This window comes from Garra rufa, chromosome 22, assembly GCF_049309525.1.
Source record: "Garra rufa chromosome 22, GarRuf1.0, whole genome shotgun sequence".
NCBI classification, from domain to species: Eukaryota; Metazoa; Chordata; class Actinopteri; order Cypriniformes; family Cyprinidae; genus Garra; species Garra rufa.
The window spans coordinates 3,792,292-3,810,856 of NC_133382.1; the positions used below are offsets into that span (position 1 = coordinate 3,792,292).

Sequence of the window (18,565 nt, forward strand, 5' to 3'; positions counted from 1 at the left end):
TCTCAGAAAAGGTCTAACAGCTGAAAATGCAAATCAGAGCAAAAACCAAGTTCTGAGGTCAAGATAGCTGCCTGCAGAGCTCAGTGACAGACTTGCATTAAGGCGATGAAAGTTCAGAAAAAAATCTGCTGCATTGAAGGTTGACAGAAGCATTCTCCATAATGGAAGAGGATTGGAACAACTAGGACTCTAGAAAATGTCTGCCAGCCCCCATCCAAGCTGACAGAGATGGAGAGGTGAAAAGGTGAGGCAAAGACTGGCAGATAATTGCCAAATGCAGATGTGCAAAGCTTGTCACATCAGACCCAAGAAGACTTGAGGCTGTAAAGGTGCTTCAGCTATGTACTGAGGGTATGAATACTTATGCAATGTACTAATTTCAGTGTTTTATTTTTAATTCCCTTGGCAAAATTAGCATTCCGGGGGCTAAATATTACGTTATTAGTGTCGTTTCAACCCACGGATATGAAAAACATCCAGCGGCAACAGCATTAAAGGTAGCCCAATTCCGCGGAAAAACCGCGGACTTGGCAACACTGTGCAGTGCAATCCATGCCGTTGTTTACATTCGAGTATTGGTCACACATCCAGGTAGCGGACCAAATCATGATGCAAGTGCAAATCCTCTATTGATAAAAATCGACTAGAATGTTAAATTATCATGTTATGCTTTGTTTTTATGGTGGAAATTGTGTTAAGGAAATACAGGGAAACATATCAGTAGAACAAGGGTCATACATTTTGTTTTTGAGGTTAATAATTTACATATACACAATCATTAATTGCTGATTCCATTACTGTACTTCATATTTCTCTCAGTATGCTGGTAAATAATTATTTTTTAACTCAAAAAAAAATCTATCAGTGTCTAAGGGACATAACAGTATACCTTTTTATTTTTTAGATACACACAAGTGCGACGTCAGGTATAATGTCTAATGTGCAGTGCTTCTGTATTGAAGATAAGAGACGGCGCATGTCAGCCTGATAAATACATTACCTAATGCTGAGATGTCACTCAAATCTTATCAACAGCTTTGATTAGACGCAGCCTCTCCTCTGGAACAGAAGACCATGTTCTCTGATTGCCAGAAGTCTGGGTTGAAAGTTCATTTCTATGTAGAATAAAGTTAGGGCTTTGCATTTGCAATGCTGCAGGTGAAAGTTCACATGATTAAAGACACTTACAGTTGAGGTCAAAAGTTTACACCCCCTTTCAGAATTTTTTTTAATTATTTGACCAAAATACGAGGAGTTGTACAAAATGCCTGTTATTTTTTATTTAGTACTGACCTGAATAAGATATTTCACATATAGTCACAAGAGAAAATAGTTGAATTTATAAAAATGACCCTGTTCAAAAGTTTACATACATTTGATTCTTAATACTGTGTTGTTACCCGAATGATCCACAGCTGTGTTTTTTTTATTTAGTGATAGAGTCCCTTGTTTGTCCTGAACAGTTAAACTGCCTGCTGTTCTTCAGAAAAATCCTTCAGGTCCCACATATTCTTAGGTTTTCCAGCATTTTTGTGTGTTTGAACCCTTTCCAACAATGACTGTATGATTTTGTACTAAATAAACAATAACATGCATTTTGTATGATCGCCCTTATTTTGGTCAAATAATTAACATTTTGCAGATTCTGAAAGGGGGTGTAAACTTTTGACCCCACCTGTACCTGTAAGGGAGATATGAATGAACGGTACTAACATGACCTGACAACAAGGTGAAGAATGAAACACATTAACTACTGTACTTGTGTCACAAAGTTCATGTGCTAATAAAATATTCTTCAAGTAACAGTTTGACATCTTTAAGATACTGAATTTCCTTTAGCAGGCTCAAATGGACAGATCAGTTACGACTAAAACATTCTAGGCTTCATTTCACAAATATATAGTAAATATAGTATATTAAATCTCAGTATTCAGAAATAAAGACTTTCATTATTATGAGTACTGCATTTCATTATTTTCATGGCAAATAAGCAGATTTCACTCTTCCACATCACTGTAATGACAAGTAAATGACTTATTTAAATAGTTAAACATCTATCTGTGTTCATCTAATGTTTAGCCTTTAATTTACAGTAATTGTTTTAATTGTTTCTGGACACATCTGCACACATTACAATATAACAACAACCTTTACAGACCCCAAATATTGTATTTTATTATTTTTCTCAGATCATTAAATAATGTTCTTTTAAATAGTTTGATATATGTTATTGTAATATTTTTTTTCTTCTACTGATTAAAATATAACCTGATTTTTTTTTTTTTTTTTTTTGTGAGATTCACCTCAATATAAATACACAAAGATTTTCATCACAAATCAGTTACAGGATGTTTACAGCTTTTGTTTTACAGTGACATTTAGAAATATTTACAAAAATTCCTTTATAATACACTAAACAGATAATAAAAGTGGCAACCTGGCGTAAATGCGTGGTATCATATCTTTACGGTCTTTATACTAGTTCTTCATACTATAGATGCAGATCAGTCCCTCATTCAGGCTGACCTGGCTTGCTCCTGTTCTCCTTAAGGTCCTTTTTGCTTTTTTGGATAAAGGTGAAAATCTGCTGAAACAGGGCTTTATACTCAGGCTGCTGGGAATTGTTGTGTGTGTTTACATCCTGCGGGTGTGTGTGCGTTTGGCCAGTTTTTTTGGGCAGGTTTTCTGGCAACATCCCGTCCTGGCAGCGGCGCAGCAGCGTGTCGTATTTCTCCTTCAGGGCGGTGTATTGAGCATCCACCTCATTTAGCAGCGAGATACCATGATGCTTCACTTCGGGCTGCTCGTTACCAAGCAACTGCCTCTCGCTGCTGCAGCGCTGCAGGCTCCGCCCCCTGTGTCCGGCCCCGCCCACTTCAACAACCAATGGGAGGAACACATTGTCTTTGCTCGAGTGCAAAAGCAGGCGGAGCTCCTGAGCTTCAGCCTCCATTTCTGCCAGGCGCTCCTTGTAGACTCCCAGCAGCGTCGCTTTGGGCTCCAGCTGGCTGAGTTCATGCGCAAGAGCATCAGCTTCCTGCTCGGCCGCCTCTCTCTGAGCGCGCTCTGTGCTTAGCTGCGTCTGGAGGGAATCAACCGAGCGCTGGAGCTCCCAGCACTCATCCTGTTCCTCACTCTTCAGAGACGAGCGGCTGGTGGAAATAGAGCGCTCAGGGGAAATGTACCTGAAATACATGCAGCGTGGTTACAAATCAAATCAAAAGAAGATCAAAATATCTGAGAAACCTAATGGTATAAATCATGTTAAAAACAACAATAGAGTAGATTTGACTGAAATCTGAAGTTGTATAGGCCAAAATATTCAGTAAAATGTTTCTGAGATCAACCAAAAGAGACTTTGAAGTCAGAGTAAACTGTAGTTTGCAGCCTATTTTGACTATTTTCGACTTAAAATATGTTTTGATATAAAGTTATGTGTGTAGCTAGTTATTAGATATAGTCAGAATTATAAAAGAAAATGTAGTTACAACTGTTAAAGCCTCAATTCTGAGAAATACATACATAATTGTGAACAATAAAGTTGCAATTTTTAGATATAATGCCATAATTACAAACAATAAAGTCGCTATTGTTAGATATAGTCACAATAACAAACGATGAAGTCACAATTGTTAGACATAAAGTCACAATTCTGAAAAATGAAGTCGCAATTGTTAGATATAGTCACAATTACAAATGATGAAGTCAAAATTGTACAAAATAAAGTTGCAGTTGTTACATATAAAGTTGCAATTACGAAAAATAAGTCACAATTGTTAGATATAAAGTCACAATTACAATCAATGAGGTCGCAAATACAAATGATGAAGCTGCAATTGATAGATATAAAGTAGCAATTGCAACCGATTAAAGTCACAACTGTTAGATTTTAAATTGCAGGTACAAAAATATAATTCCCAGTTGTTAGATATAAAGTCACAATTACAAATGATGAAGTCGCAATTGTTAGATATAAAGCCACAGTTACAAACGATAAAGTTGCGATTGTTTGATATAAAGTCAGAATACAAACATTGAAGTTGCAAAATACAAACAATACAGCCACAATTGTTAGATATAAAATGGCAATTACAAATAATGATAAATAACAAATAATGAAGTCACATTTTTTCGCCAACAATGAATGTGCAATTGTTCAATATAATGTTGCAATTCTGAACAACGAAGAGGCAATTACAAACAGTGAAGTCACAATTGTTAGATATAAAGTCGCAAATTAAGTTGCAATTGTTAGAAATAGTAGCAAAAAAAGATATATATATATAATATGTGGATAAAATTGCAAAAAATTAAGTTGCAATTGCTAGCAATAAAGTCAAAGTAACAAACAATGAAGTCACAATTGTTAGATATAAAGCTACACTATAACATTACTATTATAAGAAATATAGTCACAGTTCTGAGATATAAAATTTGCAATTGCAAGAAATAAACAATAAAGTCACAATTGTCAGATATAAAGTCAGAATTACGAACAATGAGGTGGTGATTGTTAGATATAAACTCACAGTTCCAAACAAAGTCACAATTGTTAGATATAAAGCTGCAGTATAAAACTACTATTATAAGAAATATAGTCACAGTTCTGAGATATAAAGTGTGCAATGTAAGAAATAAAGTTGTAATTGTGAGAAGTCAGAATTGTGACAAATAACACTGCAAATGTGAAAACTGTGACTAATTTTCTTCGAGTACATGTAACACAATATGACACATATTTTCCTTTTCTTGCGTCATTCAACCCTGTCCAAGTCACCTCCAGTAGATTAAGAGGCTGGCAAGAATATAAATGTGCAGGAAGGAAGTTCTGCTAAGCCTGAAACTTAAGAATGAGAAGAAGCTAATTCGTTCCTTTACTAATCCACTTGACCGTGACCATTTAAAGGCCACTAGTTTCACCTACCTGACCTACTGAAGGACAAAACACAGTGAGGGACTGAAATGCACAAAAATGTATTGCAAAAACCTACCTGTGTAACTGACAGTTCTCTTTGCAGCATGTGAGACCCTGAACACTATCACCATCACCGGACCGGTTCTGTTCAGCAGAAAGTAGCTTCAGCTTCTGCATGTCTCTCTGGAGCTCCTCCACCTGAGTCTGCAGTCCTCCTATTGTCTCTGTGAGCCTGCCATCAAAAAAAAAAGACATTTAAAGCATTTCATCCTCAGCTTGATGCATTCATTTACAATCATTTCTGTAGTCTTACCCTTCGATCTTCATCTGAGCCGCTTTGTTCTCCAGCACCAGTCTTTGATTTTTCAGATCCAGTTCTTGTGCGGATGAATCCAGCTGCTCATAGACTTTAGCATGCTGATCGTTCACCGACCTCAGCATATCCACCTGTTTAGAAAGATACTGAACAAAAGAGAAAAAAACATCAGACTGAAATCTAACCAGTACAGATACCCATAAGGAAAAATTTTAAGGCTTTTCCTCTTAGCTTAGCAACATGTAAATCTAAGATATACATGTTTTATTGCCTTTTATGAGAAGCCTGAGTCAAGTTAAAGCTATAGTTTAGTTCATTTAAATAATATAACCATTATGGCAGCGCTAATGGCTGTCAGTTGTGCTTTGCAAATATTGACTCTAAGTGAAAATCTGGCACAATATCTAAAATATTAGGCAATACATTCTCTATTTATGGCCTGTACATACAATACATCTAGATTATTGTACTGTATTTTAAAAAGGTCTATCACTGCATGGAAAAAACAAAGATTTATACAGCCATAAAATCTGCTGATAATACAGAGAATGTAGATGGAGGAACAATTCAAAGAATCATGGCAATAAAATAATGGTTTTCTGTGAGGGTTTGAAGTTAGATACAGCTGAAGTCAAAAGTTTACAGACAACTTTTAGAATCTGTAAAATGTTATTTTACCAAATTAAGGGGATCATACAGAATGCATGTTATTTTTTCATTTAGTACTGACCTGAATAAGATATTTCACATTGATGTTTACATATAGTCCACAAGAAAAAAATAATAGTTGAATTTATAAAAATGACCCTGTTCAAAAGTCTGATTTCTTTTTGTTTAGTGATAGTTGTTCATGAGTCCCTTGTTTGTCCTGAACTGCTTGCTGTTCTTCGGAAAAGCCCTTTAGGTCCCACTGATTCTTTGGTTTTTCAGCATTTTTGTGTATTTGAACCCTTTCCATCAATGATTGTATGGTATTGAGATGCATCTGTTCACACTGAAGACAACTGAGGGACTCATATGCAACTATTACCGAAGTTTCAAACGCTCACTGACGCTTCAAAAGGAAAAACAATGCATTAAGAGCCGTGGGGTGAAAACTTTTGAACAGAATGAAGATGTGTACATTTTTCTTATTTTGCCTGAATATCTTTTTTTCCCCATTTAGTTCTAACCTTTAGAAGCTACAGAAGATATGTACATTTTTCCCATAAGATAAAATCAATTAAATTTACCCTGATCTTAAAATTTCAAAAGTTTTCACCCCTGAGCTCTTCATGCATTTTTTTCCCTTCTGGAGCATCAGTGAGCGTTTAAATCTTCTGTAATAGTTGCATAGAAGTCCCTCAATTGTTCTCAGTGTTAAAAGATGGATCTCAAAATCATACAGTCATTGTTGGAAAGGGTTCAAATACACAAAAACGCTGGAAAACCAAATAATTTGTGGGACATGAAGATTTTTCTGAAAAACAGCAGACAGTTTACTGGCTCAGGACAAACAAGGGACTCATGAACAACTAAAAAAAAAATGTGTAAACATCTTTTATGTGAAATATCTTATTCAGGGATCAGTTTGTATGATCCCTTTCATTTTGGTAAAACAATGAACAATTTGCAGATTCACCAAGGTGTATGTAAACTTTTGACTTCGACTTGTAGATAGATGATGGCAGTACCTCTATCTCCTGTATCTGTTCCTGGTTGGTGATGTACATTTGTTGGAGAGTTTCTTCTAAGTCTCTGTTCTGCTCCAATAAATTTTTACCCAATTCGGCAGCCAAATGAAGATCTAAATGAGGAGAAGAACATCTAATGAGCAACAAAAACTGAACAAGTGCATTGAAGCCATTATAATTTACAATTGTTTATTTTGGCATATCAGTATTTGCAACCCTTTTTAATGTTGCAATCATTTGGACATCAGGTTATCTGTCACTAGGCGTGTTTAGTTACTTCTCTTTTTACTTCACGACTCTGATAACCAGTCTGTTTATGGCATCAGTTAAACTTCATTACAAAGCTTTTTCATGCAATATCGGACAGACTTTCATGTCATCATCCTGTCAGGATGTGGTGAAGAGTAAAAGCACACACAACACATTTCCTTTCACCAACAACACCGGTGTTTTCTTGAACGAAATTACATTCATTGAACAAAATAGAGTTCGTCTATCATATTTTCATTAAAAAAAAAGTACAAACTTGGACATATAAAGTACGTCAGATAAAGAATAACTCACCGTGTTCCAGATCTTGATGATCGTACCATGGTTCTTCCTCTTTGATATCAAATTCTCCTTCTGTGATGTCTGTGAGCATCTTCAGTCAGTCGAGAAGAACACCTGAGGACTTTCGAAAAAAAGAATGTACTTAATCTGTTAGCAAATTTTTATTTATTTATTTTTTCTTTTGATTAATTGTTTAAAAATATTTCACTAAGACGTAGCGTGTGTGTATAACGAACGTCTCCGCATAATAACCTAAACCTGGACTGTGTGTTCTTGTCTTCTCAGCCGCGCGCGCACGAGGAGGTGGAACTCAACGTGGCGCGCGCACTCTGTACTGACTGAATGACGCCGTGATTTATGAACGCGCCTGGTTATCTGCAGGTGCGCGCAGTGTACAGTGTAACCTGCATACAATCCCTGTAGATCTTTTTTTTCTGTACGCTATATTTGAACTACTTTAGCTTGCTTAAAAATTATACATGGCACACATATAGCTGAGTGGGGTATAGTTCAGATAGAAATTGGATAAATATGTAATAATACAATTGCCTTTATTATTTTGTATACTTTAGTCGAACTGTTGGTAGCTAGAGCATCCTGATAATGATGATCTTTTAGCTATTAGGTGGTTTACAGTGTTTGTTTACGAATAATTACATAGTTCTAGAACGGAAGAATTCTGCTTCTGTAATATGCATCTGTTTCTATTGATATTACATTTTATTCTTATATGACAAGTTTATTTATTTATTAATTAAGTGTATTTTATTTATTACTTATTGATTGTATTAATTGATTTAATTAATACAATTATTAAAAAAAAAAAATAATTCATTAAAATATTGATTAAATTTTATAGTGCAATGATTAATTTCAATTAATCGCATCCAAATTAAAAGTTTTTGTATATATAATATATGTGTGTGTACTGTGTTTATTTATTATGTATATTTAAAGACACACACATACAGTATATTTTGAAAATATGTCCATGTATATATTTATATTCATATAATATATAAATATGTTGAATATATAAGCATAACATATTTTTCTTAAATATATACATGCATGTGTGTATTTATATATATATACATAATAAATATACACAGTACACACACATATATTATGTACACAAAAACTTTTATTTTGCATATGATCAATTACGATTAATCGTTTCCCAGCACTAAATTTTTTTTTCCAACACTAAATATTTTTTTTTATTTTATGAAATATTATTTTATGAATTTTTTTATTTTATTAAATTTTTTGGATGTTTTTCACAGTAATTTCATCTTTTAAAAAATATGTTTAAAAACAACACATTTCTTTACCCTCAGGTTTCACCCCTCAAGAATCTTTTTTTTTTCTTTTGATGGGGTGCATGTTTAAATAATTAATATTTGTGACCAAAAATGAAAAAAAATAAACACTATTTAATATACACGCAAGGTGTATTTTTCTAAAAAACAAAAAAGCCATTTTGTAATACAGTGTAATTTATTAAACAGTAGGAGAAATGAGGGACCAAACAGAAATAAATAAATAAAAAAGTGGTTTAACTTAAAATTATAATTTAGTAACAGGAATAAAATTGGGTAACATTATTGAACACTAAGTAGCAGGAATGTGTGTCTGTATTTGCGTGTATGTACAGTAAACTAGTAAAATATCCTCACAAGTTAATTAAGAAGGCTTATAAATTGTCCATATCATGCTTCAAACATTACAGTGCATATAAAACAATAAAAACTGTACTAAATGCATCCATATGCAATAAATCCCTGACAATTCATATTCATATCCAGTACATTTTCCCAGTATATTTCTCTTCCTTAAAGGAGAAGTTCACTTTCAGAACAAAAATGTACAGATAATGTATTCACACCCTTGTCATCCAAGATATTCATGTCTTTCCTTCTTCAGTCGTAAGGAAACATTTCAGGATTTCTCTCCATATAATGGACTTCTATGGTGCCCCTCAGTTTGAATTTACAAAATGCAGCTTCAAAAGGGCTCTAAACGAGCACAGCCGAGGAAAAAAAGTGTCTTATCTAGCGAAACGATGGTTATTTTCTAAAAAAAAATTACATTTTGTATATTTTTTAACCTCAAATGCTTGTCTTGTCTAATGTCTAGCTCGGCAAGATGTGCATTTGAGATTAAAAAGTATATCGTTTTGCTAAGACTCTTCTTCTTCATCTGGGATCATTTAGAGCCCTTTAAAGCTGCATTTAAACCTCATTTTGGAAGTTCAAACTCAGGGGCACCATAGAAATCCATTATATGGAGAGAAATCCCGAAAGGTTTTCCTCAAAAAACATAATTTCCTTACGACTGAAGAAAGAAAGACATGAACATCTTGGATGACAAGGGGGTGACTACATTATTTGTAAATTCTTGCTCTGAAAGTGAACTACTCCTTTAAGGACACTGGTGGTAGCGTCGGATATGACCGGTCACGTGGTTTGTCGGGCTCTTTTAAGTGTAACACAATCAGGAAGCGAACTTTTTTTTTTTTCCGAAGGTGTTTTGTGCCGAATGTGTTTGCCGGTCCGATTATGCATGATAAAGTAAAGATGTGTAAACAGCACCACACCTTCAGGTTAGTTAGTTTGTTTGTTGTATTTGGGGTCCTCCTGGTATCATATTTCTTGACTAGTATCTAACCGGCTTGTATCGCTCGTTTCAGTCACTCTGTCTTTCTGTTTGTCTGTCTGTCACTATGTGTCATCCACAGATGAGGACGCTGGTCTTCGTCGCTTGGCTGCTGTTTTACGTGTTTTTTCTGCTGTCGATGAGAAGGATGTGGACTGGAAAGTATGTTCGAAGTCCGCTGGCTCGAGCTTTGTTCACGAATATGGTGACCGAAACTGACACAACTGGACAAGAAGCCCTGAAGGTGAGTGATGACTGATGCTTCCTGGCATTTGACTGAGTTGACTTGGTAGCTGTTTAGAGTTTTACATTGTCGCAAATTTCTAACATTATGCCTTTGAACAGGAAATTATGTATAAACTATGTTTTTTTTTTTGTATAATCGTAATGCAGTATGTTCAAACATTTACCTTGAAAATACTATACTGCATTAATATATGATTCTTAGTACTGTAGTGTATGTGAAAACACCATTGTTCAAAATATCACGATCGTTTTTGGTACTTTGGTATTGCTATTTGTGCAGTTACACTAACAAGAAGTAGCATTGAAACTATTTTGACTACATTTACACCATTAAATGCCATGTTTTTGGACATGATATGATGTTAATATACATTTATCATGGTAACATCATGGTATTTCTTGAAGTTCAGTGGAAAAACATGTAAATATGATGATACAGTTGGAGTCAAAAGTTTACATAGACCTTGCAGAATCTGCCAAATGTTAATTATTATTTTTATATTTAAAAAAAAAGAGAATCATACAAAATGCATGTTATTTTTTTTATTTAGTACTGACCTGAATAAGATATTTCACATGTATAGCCCACAAGAGAAAATATTAGTTGAATTATTAAAAATGACCCTGTTCAAACGTTTACATACGCTTGATATTTAATACTGTGTTGTAACCTGAATGATCCACAGCTGTGTTTTTTTTTTTTTTTTGTTTAGTGATAGTTGTTCATGAATCCCTTGTTTGTCCTGAATAGTTAAACTGCCTGCTGTTCTTCAGAAAAATCCTTCAGGTCCCATAAATCCTTTGGTTTTCCAGCATTTTTGTGTATTTGAACCTTTTCCAACTGACTGTATGATTTTGAGATCCAAATTTTCACACTGAGGACAACTGCGGGACTCATTTACAACTATTACAGAAGGTTCAAACACTCACTGATGCTCCAGAAGGAAACATGAATGATTAAGAGCCAGGGGTGAAAACTTTTGAATTTAAAGATCAGTGTAAATATAACTTATTTTGTCTTCTGGGAAACTTGTAAGTATCTTCTGTAGCTTCTAAAGGGCAGTACTAAATACAAAAATATATATAATATTTAGGCAAAATAAGAAAAATGTACACGCTTTCATTCTTTTCAAAAGTTTCAGCCCTGGCTCTTATGGTTTAATGGCTTAATGATTCGTGTTTCCTTCTGGAGCATCAGTGAGTGTTTGAACCTTCTGTAATAGTTGCATATGAGTCCCTCAGTTGTCCTCAGTGTGAAAAGATGGATCTCAAAATCATACAGTCATTGTTGGAAAGAGTTCAAATTTGCAAAAAGGCTGAAAAACCACAGACTTTATGGGACCTGAAGTATTTTTCTGAAGAACAGCATAGATAGATAGATGCACTTTATTGGACTTCAAAATCTCAACAGCCAATCACTGCCATTATTATTAGAGCCAGGACATTTTTAAAATATAACTCTGATTGTATTCGTCTAAAGGAAGAAAGTCATATACAACTAGGACGTGTTGACGGTGAGTAAATCATGGGGTAATTTTCATTTTGGGGTGAACAATCCCTTTAAAGGATTAATTCACTTCCAAGATGTTGATGTCTTTCTTTCTTCAGTCCTTAAAAAAATTATGTTTCTTGAGGAAAACATTTCTGAAATGTTCTCCATATAATGGACTTCTATGGTGCCCCCGAGTTTGAACTTCCAAAATGCAGCTTAAAAGCAGCTTCAAAAGGATCTAAACGATCCCCTTATCTAGTGAAATTATCTGTTCTTTTATAAAAAAATAAAAAAAAAATATTTTGAATTTGGAGGAGAAAATGAGTTGGGAGTTTTTCGACATACCCTAACTGTCTTGAACCGGAATACACCTGAGTTCAGGCAGAGCTAGACAAGATGAGCATTTGAGGTCAAAAAGTGTATAAATTGTAATTTTTCTAAAGAAAATAACCGATCGTTTCGCTTCCTCTGCTGGGCTTTAGAGCCCTTTAAAGCTGCATTTAAACTACATTTTGGAAGTTCAAATTCACAGGCACCATAGAAGTCCACTATATGGAGAGAAATCCTGAAATGTTTCCCTCAAAAAAACATAAGAAAGAAAGAAATTAACATCTTGGATGACAAGGGAGTGAGTAAATGATCTGTACATTTTTGTTCTGAAAGTGAACTTCTCCTTTAACTAGCTGTTGTTATATGAATCCGTTTTCAGTGGTACCACTGCTGTCCAGACATGCTCGGAGAGCAGGTACGCGCTCAGTTCGTTCAGAGTCATCTGGATGAAGAGACAGAGGCTTTTCTTCGAAAAAGCATGGAGAAATCCAGCTGGCTTTTTACGCAGCTCTACCACTCGTTCTTCTCCACCATCTTCAGCCCCCTCGTGTCCCGAACCTCCATCAACGGGTAACCACCCCTGATTCTCTCTCTTCAGCGCTTGTTTTGATTAAAGGGATAGTTCACCCAAAAATGAAAATTTGATGTGTATCTGCTTACCCCCAGGGCATCCAAGATGTAGGTGACTTTGTTTCCTCAGCAGAACACAAACGAAGATTTTTAATGAAAACCGGTGCAGTCTGCCAGACAAATAATGGATGAGGATGGACACCAAACCTTTAAAAGTAAAACAAAACATGCACAGACAAATCCAAATTACACCCTGCGGCTCGTGACGATACACTGATGTCCTAAGACACGAAACTGTCGGTTTTTGCAAGAAACTGAACAGTGTTTATATCATTTTTTTTTTTACCTTTGATACACAGCCACGTCCATCTGTCCTGAGCACGAGTTTATCATCCGGATTGTTACATGTGAACGCGCTCTGAAGTAGAATACGCAAACGCCGTAAGCGATCTGTCGGGTGAATACAACCCTCATTGTTTACACAGTGCACCGAGATTGTGGGTATAACAGCTATTCAAAATGGGAATTACTTGCGCTTATCCTGATTGTTCAAACCGATTTAAAGCTAAAAGATTATGTTTGCTTGCACAAACTCATCCGGGACTTTGTAACAATCCGGATGATGAGCTCGTGCTCAGGACAGATGGACATTGCTGTGTATCAAAGGTAAAAAAATGATATAAATACTCTTCAGTTTCTCACAAAAACCGATCGTTTCGTGTCTTAGGACATTAATGTATCGTCACGAGTCGCAGGGTGTAATTTGGATTTGTCTGTGCATGTTTTTGTTTACTTTTAAAGGTTTGGTGCCCATCCACTGCCATTATTTGGCTGGCAGACTGCACCGGTTTTCGTTGAAAATCTTCATTTGTGTTCTGCTGAAGAAACAAAGTCACCTGCATCTTGGATGCCCTGGGGTTAAGCAGATAAACATCAAATTTTCATTTTTGGGTGAACTATCCCTTTAACGCTTGCTCATGTCATCATGTCCTGTTTGTCCACAGCTTTCTAGGCCGTGGCTCCATGTTTGTGTTTTCGAAGGACCAGTTTCACCGTCTTCTTCGGATCGGGCCTGAATGGAAAGGACAGCGGATGCTGGATCTGGGAGCCGGCGATGGAGGCGTGACTGAAGTGATGGGTTGTCATTTTCATCAGGTGTTTGCCACTGAAGTGTCCACGCCGATGAAATGGCATCTACAAAAAAAGAATTACAGGTGTGTACACCTCCTGCATTTGTAAAAGGCAATAACCTGCATGTTATCCCAGGGCTCTACAGTGCAACCATTTCACTCACATTTGTGACTAAAAATTACTGCGTGCGACTGTGAAATAATATTTAATATTTATTGTATTTGCTCTCAGGGGAGTTTCAAAGGTTTCTACATGTTTTTGCAACGTTGAGTAATGTATCACAGACATATCTCACCAGTCCTTTCATAAATAAAGTGTAGAGAGAGTGTAAATAAGAGATTGATTGTGCAGTGTAGAGAGCTGCGTTGATTATAATAGAGCTTTGTGATATTGCAGACCAAGATGAGTGACAACTTAATAACTTTTAAGGGAGTTTGTAAATATGATATTGATTTAAAACATCAGTTAAATAAACAAAAAGTTATTATTAAGTGACTTACGTTGTCTAACTAAAACACTTTTGCTTGATTTGCTCTGTTTCATCATCAAAAGTAGTCTGAAACAAGTCACACCTGAGCCGCTGCTCATCTCCATTCAAACACAGCGTTTGTTTTGTTTATGAATGAACGTGCGTTTTTAAACGAATCTAGATTTAATTTCATAAAGACAGTCACTTGCTTTATTCCTGAATGAATCAGCTGTTCGAACGAGTCAAATCAATGATATGATTCAGTAATTAAATGTATAAATCAGTGTGTTGCCGCCACCTGCTGGCAGATCTTTTCTGTTATTTAAATTGTTTATATTACTGTATTCAAAATTGTGTTTAAAACATTAATCTCAACATGAATTTGATTGCACTCATGGCACCTCTGAGCCTCATTAAACATGAAAAGGTAAAAACAAAATTCCCCTGTAAGCAGAATTCACCCATTACTTCAAGGAGTCAAATATTTTTTTTTAATCAGATTTTTTGATTATTGTTTAGAATGTGCTCCTGAAATTTTGACTGTGCTCCTAAATTTAAGTTAGGAGCACTGCTCCTCACAAGAAAGGTAAGCATAGAGCCCTGGTTATCCGTGCATTTTGAAAGTGGTGAAAGTGAGTTTGTGCTTGACTTTGTATCTCCAGCTTGTTGGGAATCGATGAGTGGCACAGAACGGGCTTCCAGTATGATCTGATCAGCTGTCTGAATTTGTTGGACCGCTGCGACGAGCCGCTTCAACTCTTGCAGGACATCAAGAGGTCGCTGGTGCCGCTCACTGGGCGGCTCATTTTAGCCGTTGTCCTGCCGTTTCAGCCGTATGTAGAAACCGGTAAGATGATCGCTGTAACCACAACTACTGAGCAATTCATGAGTGTCTGCTGGTAGTTGCTTTATAATATTTTATAACACACTTGCAAAGATGCAATCTCATAACCTTAAAGGAAGTACACCAGATTTAGTCAACTTGCTATTGAGAAAAAAAAACAACAAAAAAAACAGTTTTTTTTATTTAACATTTTTTATTCATAAATGTATGATTATTTATTGTGTCATTACAGTTTAACATCACACAATTTTTTTTTTCTATTATAATTTATTCACAATTAATGTAAAAATATTTATTCATTTTTTTTAATTTACATTTCTGTTTATTTATTTGTGTTGCCAGGTTAACACACTATTTTTTTGTATATTGTAATTTATACATATTTAATGTTAAAAAAAAAAATTTAAATGCACTTTATATTTTTCTAAGAATTTTAATGTATTATTTATTTTTGATTGATTGATTGATTGATTGTGTTGCCAGATTAACAACACACTATTTTTTTTTTGGTCTATTGTAATTTATTCACATGTAATGTAAAAATATTTCTTTCTGTTTTTTAAAAATACATTTATTTATTATTATTTTTTTTACATCAACATTTTATTAAGAAAACAAAAAATAATTTCTTTAGTTTTTTAAATATTATTATTATTATTATTATTATTGTTGTTATTAAATTTTTTTTCACATTTAAATTTTTTATTGAGTTTCTGTTTATTCATTTATTGTGTTGCCAGGTTAACAATAGACTTTTTTGTCTATTGTAATTTTTCACATTTAATTAAAGTAAAATTAATTATTATTTTTTAACTTTTAAAATTTTGTATTATTAAATCTCGGTTTATTTATTGTGTTGCCAGGTCAACAACACACATTTTTTTTATTATTAAATTTCAGTTTTTATTTATTTATTGTGTTGCCAGATTCATTTTTTTTGTCTATTGTAATTTGTTCACATTTAATGTAAAAATATTTATTTCTTTTTTCTTTTAATACATTTGAATTCATTATTTAATTTCAGTTTTTATTTATTTATTGTGTTGCCAGATTAACAACACAATTTTTGTCTATTAAATTTATTCACATTTAATGTAAAAAATATTTCTTTCTTTTTTAATACATTTGAATTTTTTTTACAGTAAATGTTTTTTTTTTATTAAATTTCAGTTTATTTATTTGTTTAGCCAGATTAACAACACACACTTTTTTTGTCTATTGTAATTTGTTCACGTTTAATGTACAAATATTTCTTTCTTTTTTTAAAAACATTTTATTTTTGGTTTACGTTATATATTTTTTATATTTGATATCATTAATTTATGCAGTAATGCATGATATTTGTTTAAAAAAGGTACCCTAAAAAAAGTGCTTAGCTTAACTTAAATTTTTTTTTGATTGATTGTATTAACAGATTAACAACACACAATTTTATTTGGTCTATTGTAATTTATTCACATTTAATGTAAAAATATTTCTTTCTGTTTTTTAAAAATGCATTAAATTTTTGTACGCTTAATTTTTTTATTATTAAATTTCTGTTTATTTATTTGTGTTGGCAGGTTAAAAACACCAGTATTTTTGTATATTGTAATGTTTTCAATTTAATGTAAAAAAATATTTTTAAAATATTATTTATTATTATTATTATTTTTTTTTTTTTTTTTTTTTTTTTTTTTTTCAAAAATAAATTTTTAAATATCTATTTATTTATTGTGTTGCCAGGTCAACAACACACTTTTTTTTTTTTTTATGTCTGCTGTAATTTATTCACATTTAATCTAAAAGTATTTTTCTTTTTTTTTTACGTTAAATTTTTTTTAATTATTATATTTGTTTATTTATTGTGTTGCCAAATTAATACACATTTTTTTTGTCTGTTGTAATTTAATTTAATGTAAAAATATTTACTTTTTTATTAAATTAATTTTTTTTTTACATTTTTATATATATAAACAAACAATTTTGATATCATTAATTTATACAATAATGCATGATATTTTTAAAAAAAAAAGGCACCTTGAAAAAAAGTGCTTAGCTTAACTTAAAAATATATATTTGTGTATGTGTGTGTGTGTGTGTAAGAAAAATATATATTTAATAATACATTTTTTAAAATTGCATAATTTCCAAAAATTCCATTTATGTAAAGCCATGTATTTTAAACTAGATTAGTAAATGATCTTCCTCTGTCTTTGTAGCTGACACTCTTATTTCAGGTTTAATTAGTAAATTTACTTTGATGAGCTGCTAACTGTCCGTTATTACTTACTTACCCTATTGTTATTTTAAGGAGGAACCTGGGTGCGACCCAAGGAGCACATAAAGGTATCGGGCAAGACGTGGGAGGAGCAGGTGACACACCTGAGCACAGAAGTGTTCCAGAAGGTGGGGTTGGAGGTGGAGGCCGTGACGCGTCTGCCCTATCTGTGTGAAGGAGACATGTACAAGGACTACTACGTGCTGGATGACGCCGTCTTTGTGCTAAAACCTCAGGATTGAACCTTTCTTCAAAAACCCGTCATTTTAGACAAAAATGAAAGGGCTTCGTTTAAGATAAATTGCGTTTCTCGTCTGTTACATCTCAGGAAAATGAATCTTTGAGAAACGATCATATCCTATTGCAACAAAAGGACTGTACTGTAAATGTACTACAGATGTAGTGCGGCTGGTGCGAGGTGTTCTCTGCTGGGGTATAAAAATTAAAGTATCATATCTAATAGAAAATATTAGTTTGGTCAATATAGAGGTAGCTATTAAACTCTAAACCTCATTATGTGCCTCCCGTTATGTTTTTGCATTTGTAGTGAATTTCTTATGTGTGAAATGACCTGACTGAAACATCTTAGGACCAATGTAAGATTGTTTTTAAAGTGAAATGATGAAGTGCACAATACAAAAAGTGTCTCAACGTACTTGTATGTACTGTAGGTGATTATTAATTACAGGATGTTTGTAGATCTTTAATGTTGTTAATCAATTATTCCCCTTGGCTTTGATTATGTTTACATTGCAGTAAATCTACATTTGTTCTCAGTATTTGGTTTTGGCTTTCATTTGTGATGTAATATTGTCCATATGTGAGGATGAGGTAAGCAGGACTTTTAGATTTAATAATGTAATAAGACAACATATTACAATGAAAGACAAAGCTAATTGAAATTAAGCCATTCTCCCAGAGAAGTTATTCTGCTTTCATAAAAATCTATTATAAATTCTTGAACCTTTTTATTTTTCTATATTTATTTTGAGTGATAAAATGCTAAATAAGTCAGTATTTCATGTGCTTTTGGCTTGATCCAGGTCTCCAATGATAAAATTTCCCTCTAGAATATTTTCATAAAAACAATGGAGTAAAAAAAAAGGAAA

At 33.6% G+C, this 18,565-nt stretch overlaps 2 protein-coding genes across 3 annotated transcripts; one reads left to right on the forward strand and one right to left on the reverse strand.

Moving 5' to 3' along the window:
* Positions 1-2,149: 2,149 nt before the first annotated feature.
* On the reverse strand, positions 2,150-7,737 carry cdr2b (cerebellar degeneration-related protein 2b). Its single transcript, XM_073828741.1, has 5 exons — positions 7,469-7,737; positions 6,905-7,017; positions 5,229-5,377; positions 4,992-5,147; positions 2,150-3,185 (listed from the first exon to the last, which is right to left on the reverse strand). Exons 1-5 carry the CDS (start codon positions 7,545-7,547, stop codon positions 2,513-2,515), a joined length of 1,170 nt encoding a protein of 389 aa, XP_073684842.1. The 5' UTR covers positions 7,548-7,737; the 3' UTR covers positions 2,150-2,512.
* A 2,244-nt stretch (positions 7,738-9,981) lies between these two features.
* Positions 9,982-18,232, forward strand: mettl9 (methyltransferase 9, His-X-His N1-histidine). 2 transcript variants are annotated; one of them, XM_073828463.1, is made up of 6 exons: positions 9,982-10,061; positions 10,197-10,358; positions 12,562-12,752; positions 13,757-13,966; positions 15,015-15,199; positions 17,490-18,232. In XM_073828463.1, exons 2-6 carry the CDS (start codon positions 10,197-10,199, stop codon positions 17,696-17,698), a joined length of 957 nt encoding a protein of 318 aa, XP_073684564.1. In that variant the 5' UTR covers positions 9,982-10,061; the 3' UTR covers positions 17,699-18,232. The 2 variants fall into 2 exon arrangements, with proteins under 2 accessions (XP_073684564.1, XP_073684563.1); XM_073828462.1 differs by lacking the exon at positions 9,982-10,061 and having other exon boundaries at positions 10,182-10,358.
* The last annotated feature ends 333 nt before the right edge of the window (positions 18,233-18,565 follow it).

What these genes read in the sequence shown, in the direction of transcription:
- cdr2b (XM_073828741.1), bottom strand. Translation starts at nt 7,547, where the DNA reads ATGCTCACAGACATCACAGAAGGAGAATTTGATATCAAAGAGGAAGAA. An exon ending in GCTCAGATGAAGATCGAAGG is followed by an intron (nt 5,148 to 5,228) that starts GTAAGACTACAG and finishes TTTTGATGGCAG; the next exon opens with GCTCACAGAGACAATAGGAG. An exon ending in GAGAACTGTCAGTTACACAG is followed by an intron (nt 3,186 to 4,991) that starts GTAGGTTTTTGC and finishes CATGTATTTCAG; the next exon opens with GTACATTTCCCCTGAGCGCT.
- mettl9 (XM_073828462.1), top strand. Translation starts at nt 10,182, where the DNA reads ATGTGTCATCCACAGATGAGGACGCTGGTCTTCGTCGCTTGGCTGCTG. An exon ending in CTACAAAAAAAGAATTACAG is followed by an intron (nt 13,967 to 15,014) that starts GTGTGTACACCT and finishes TTGTATCTCCAG; the next exon opens with CTTGTTGGGAATCGATGAGT. An exon ending in TCAGCCGTATGTAGAAACCG is followed by an intron (nt 15,200 to 17,489) that starts GTAAGATGATCG and finishes TGTTATTTTAAG; the next exon opens with GAGGAACCTGGGTGCGACCC.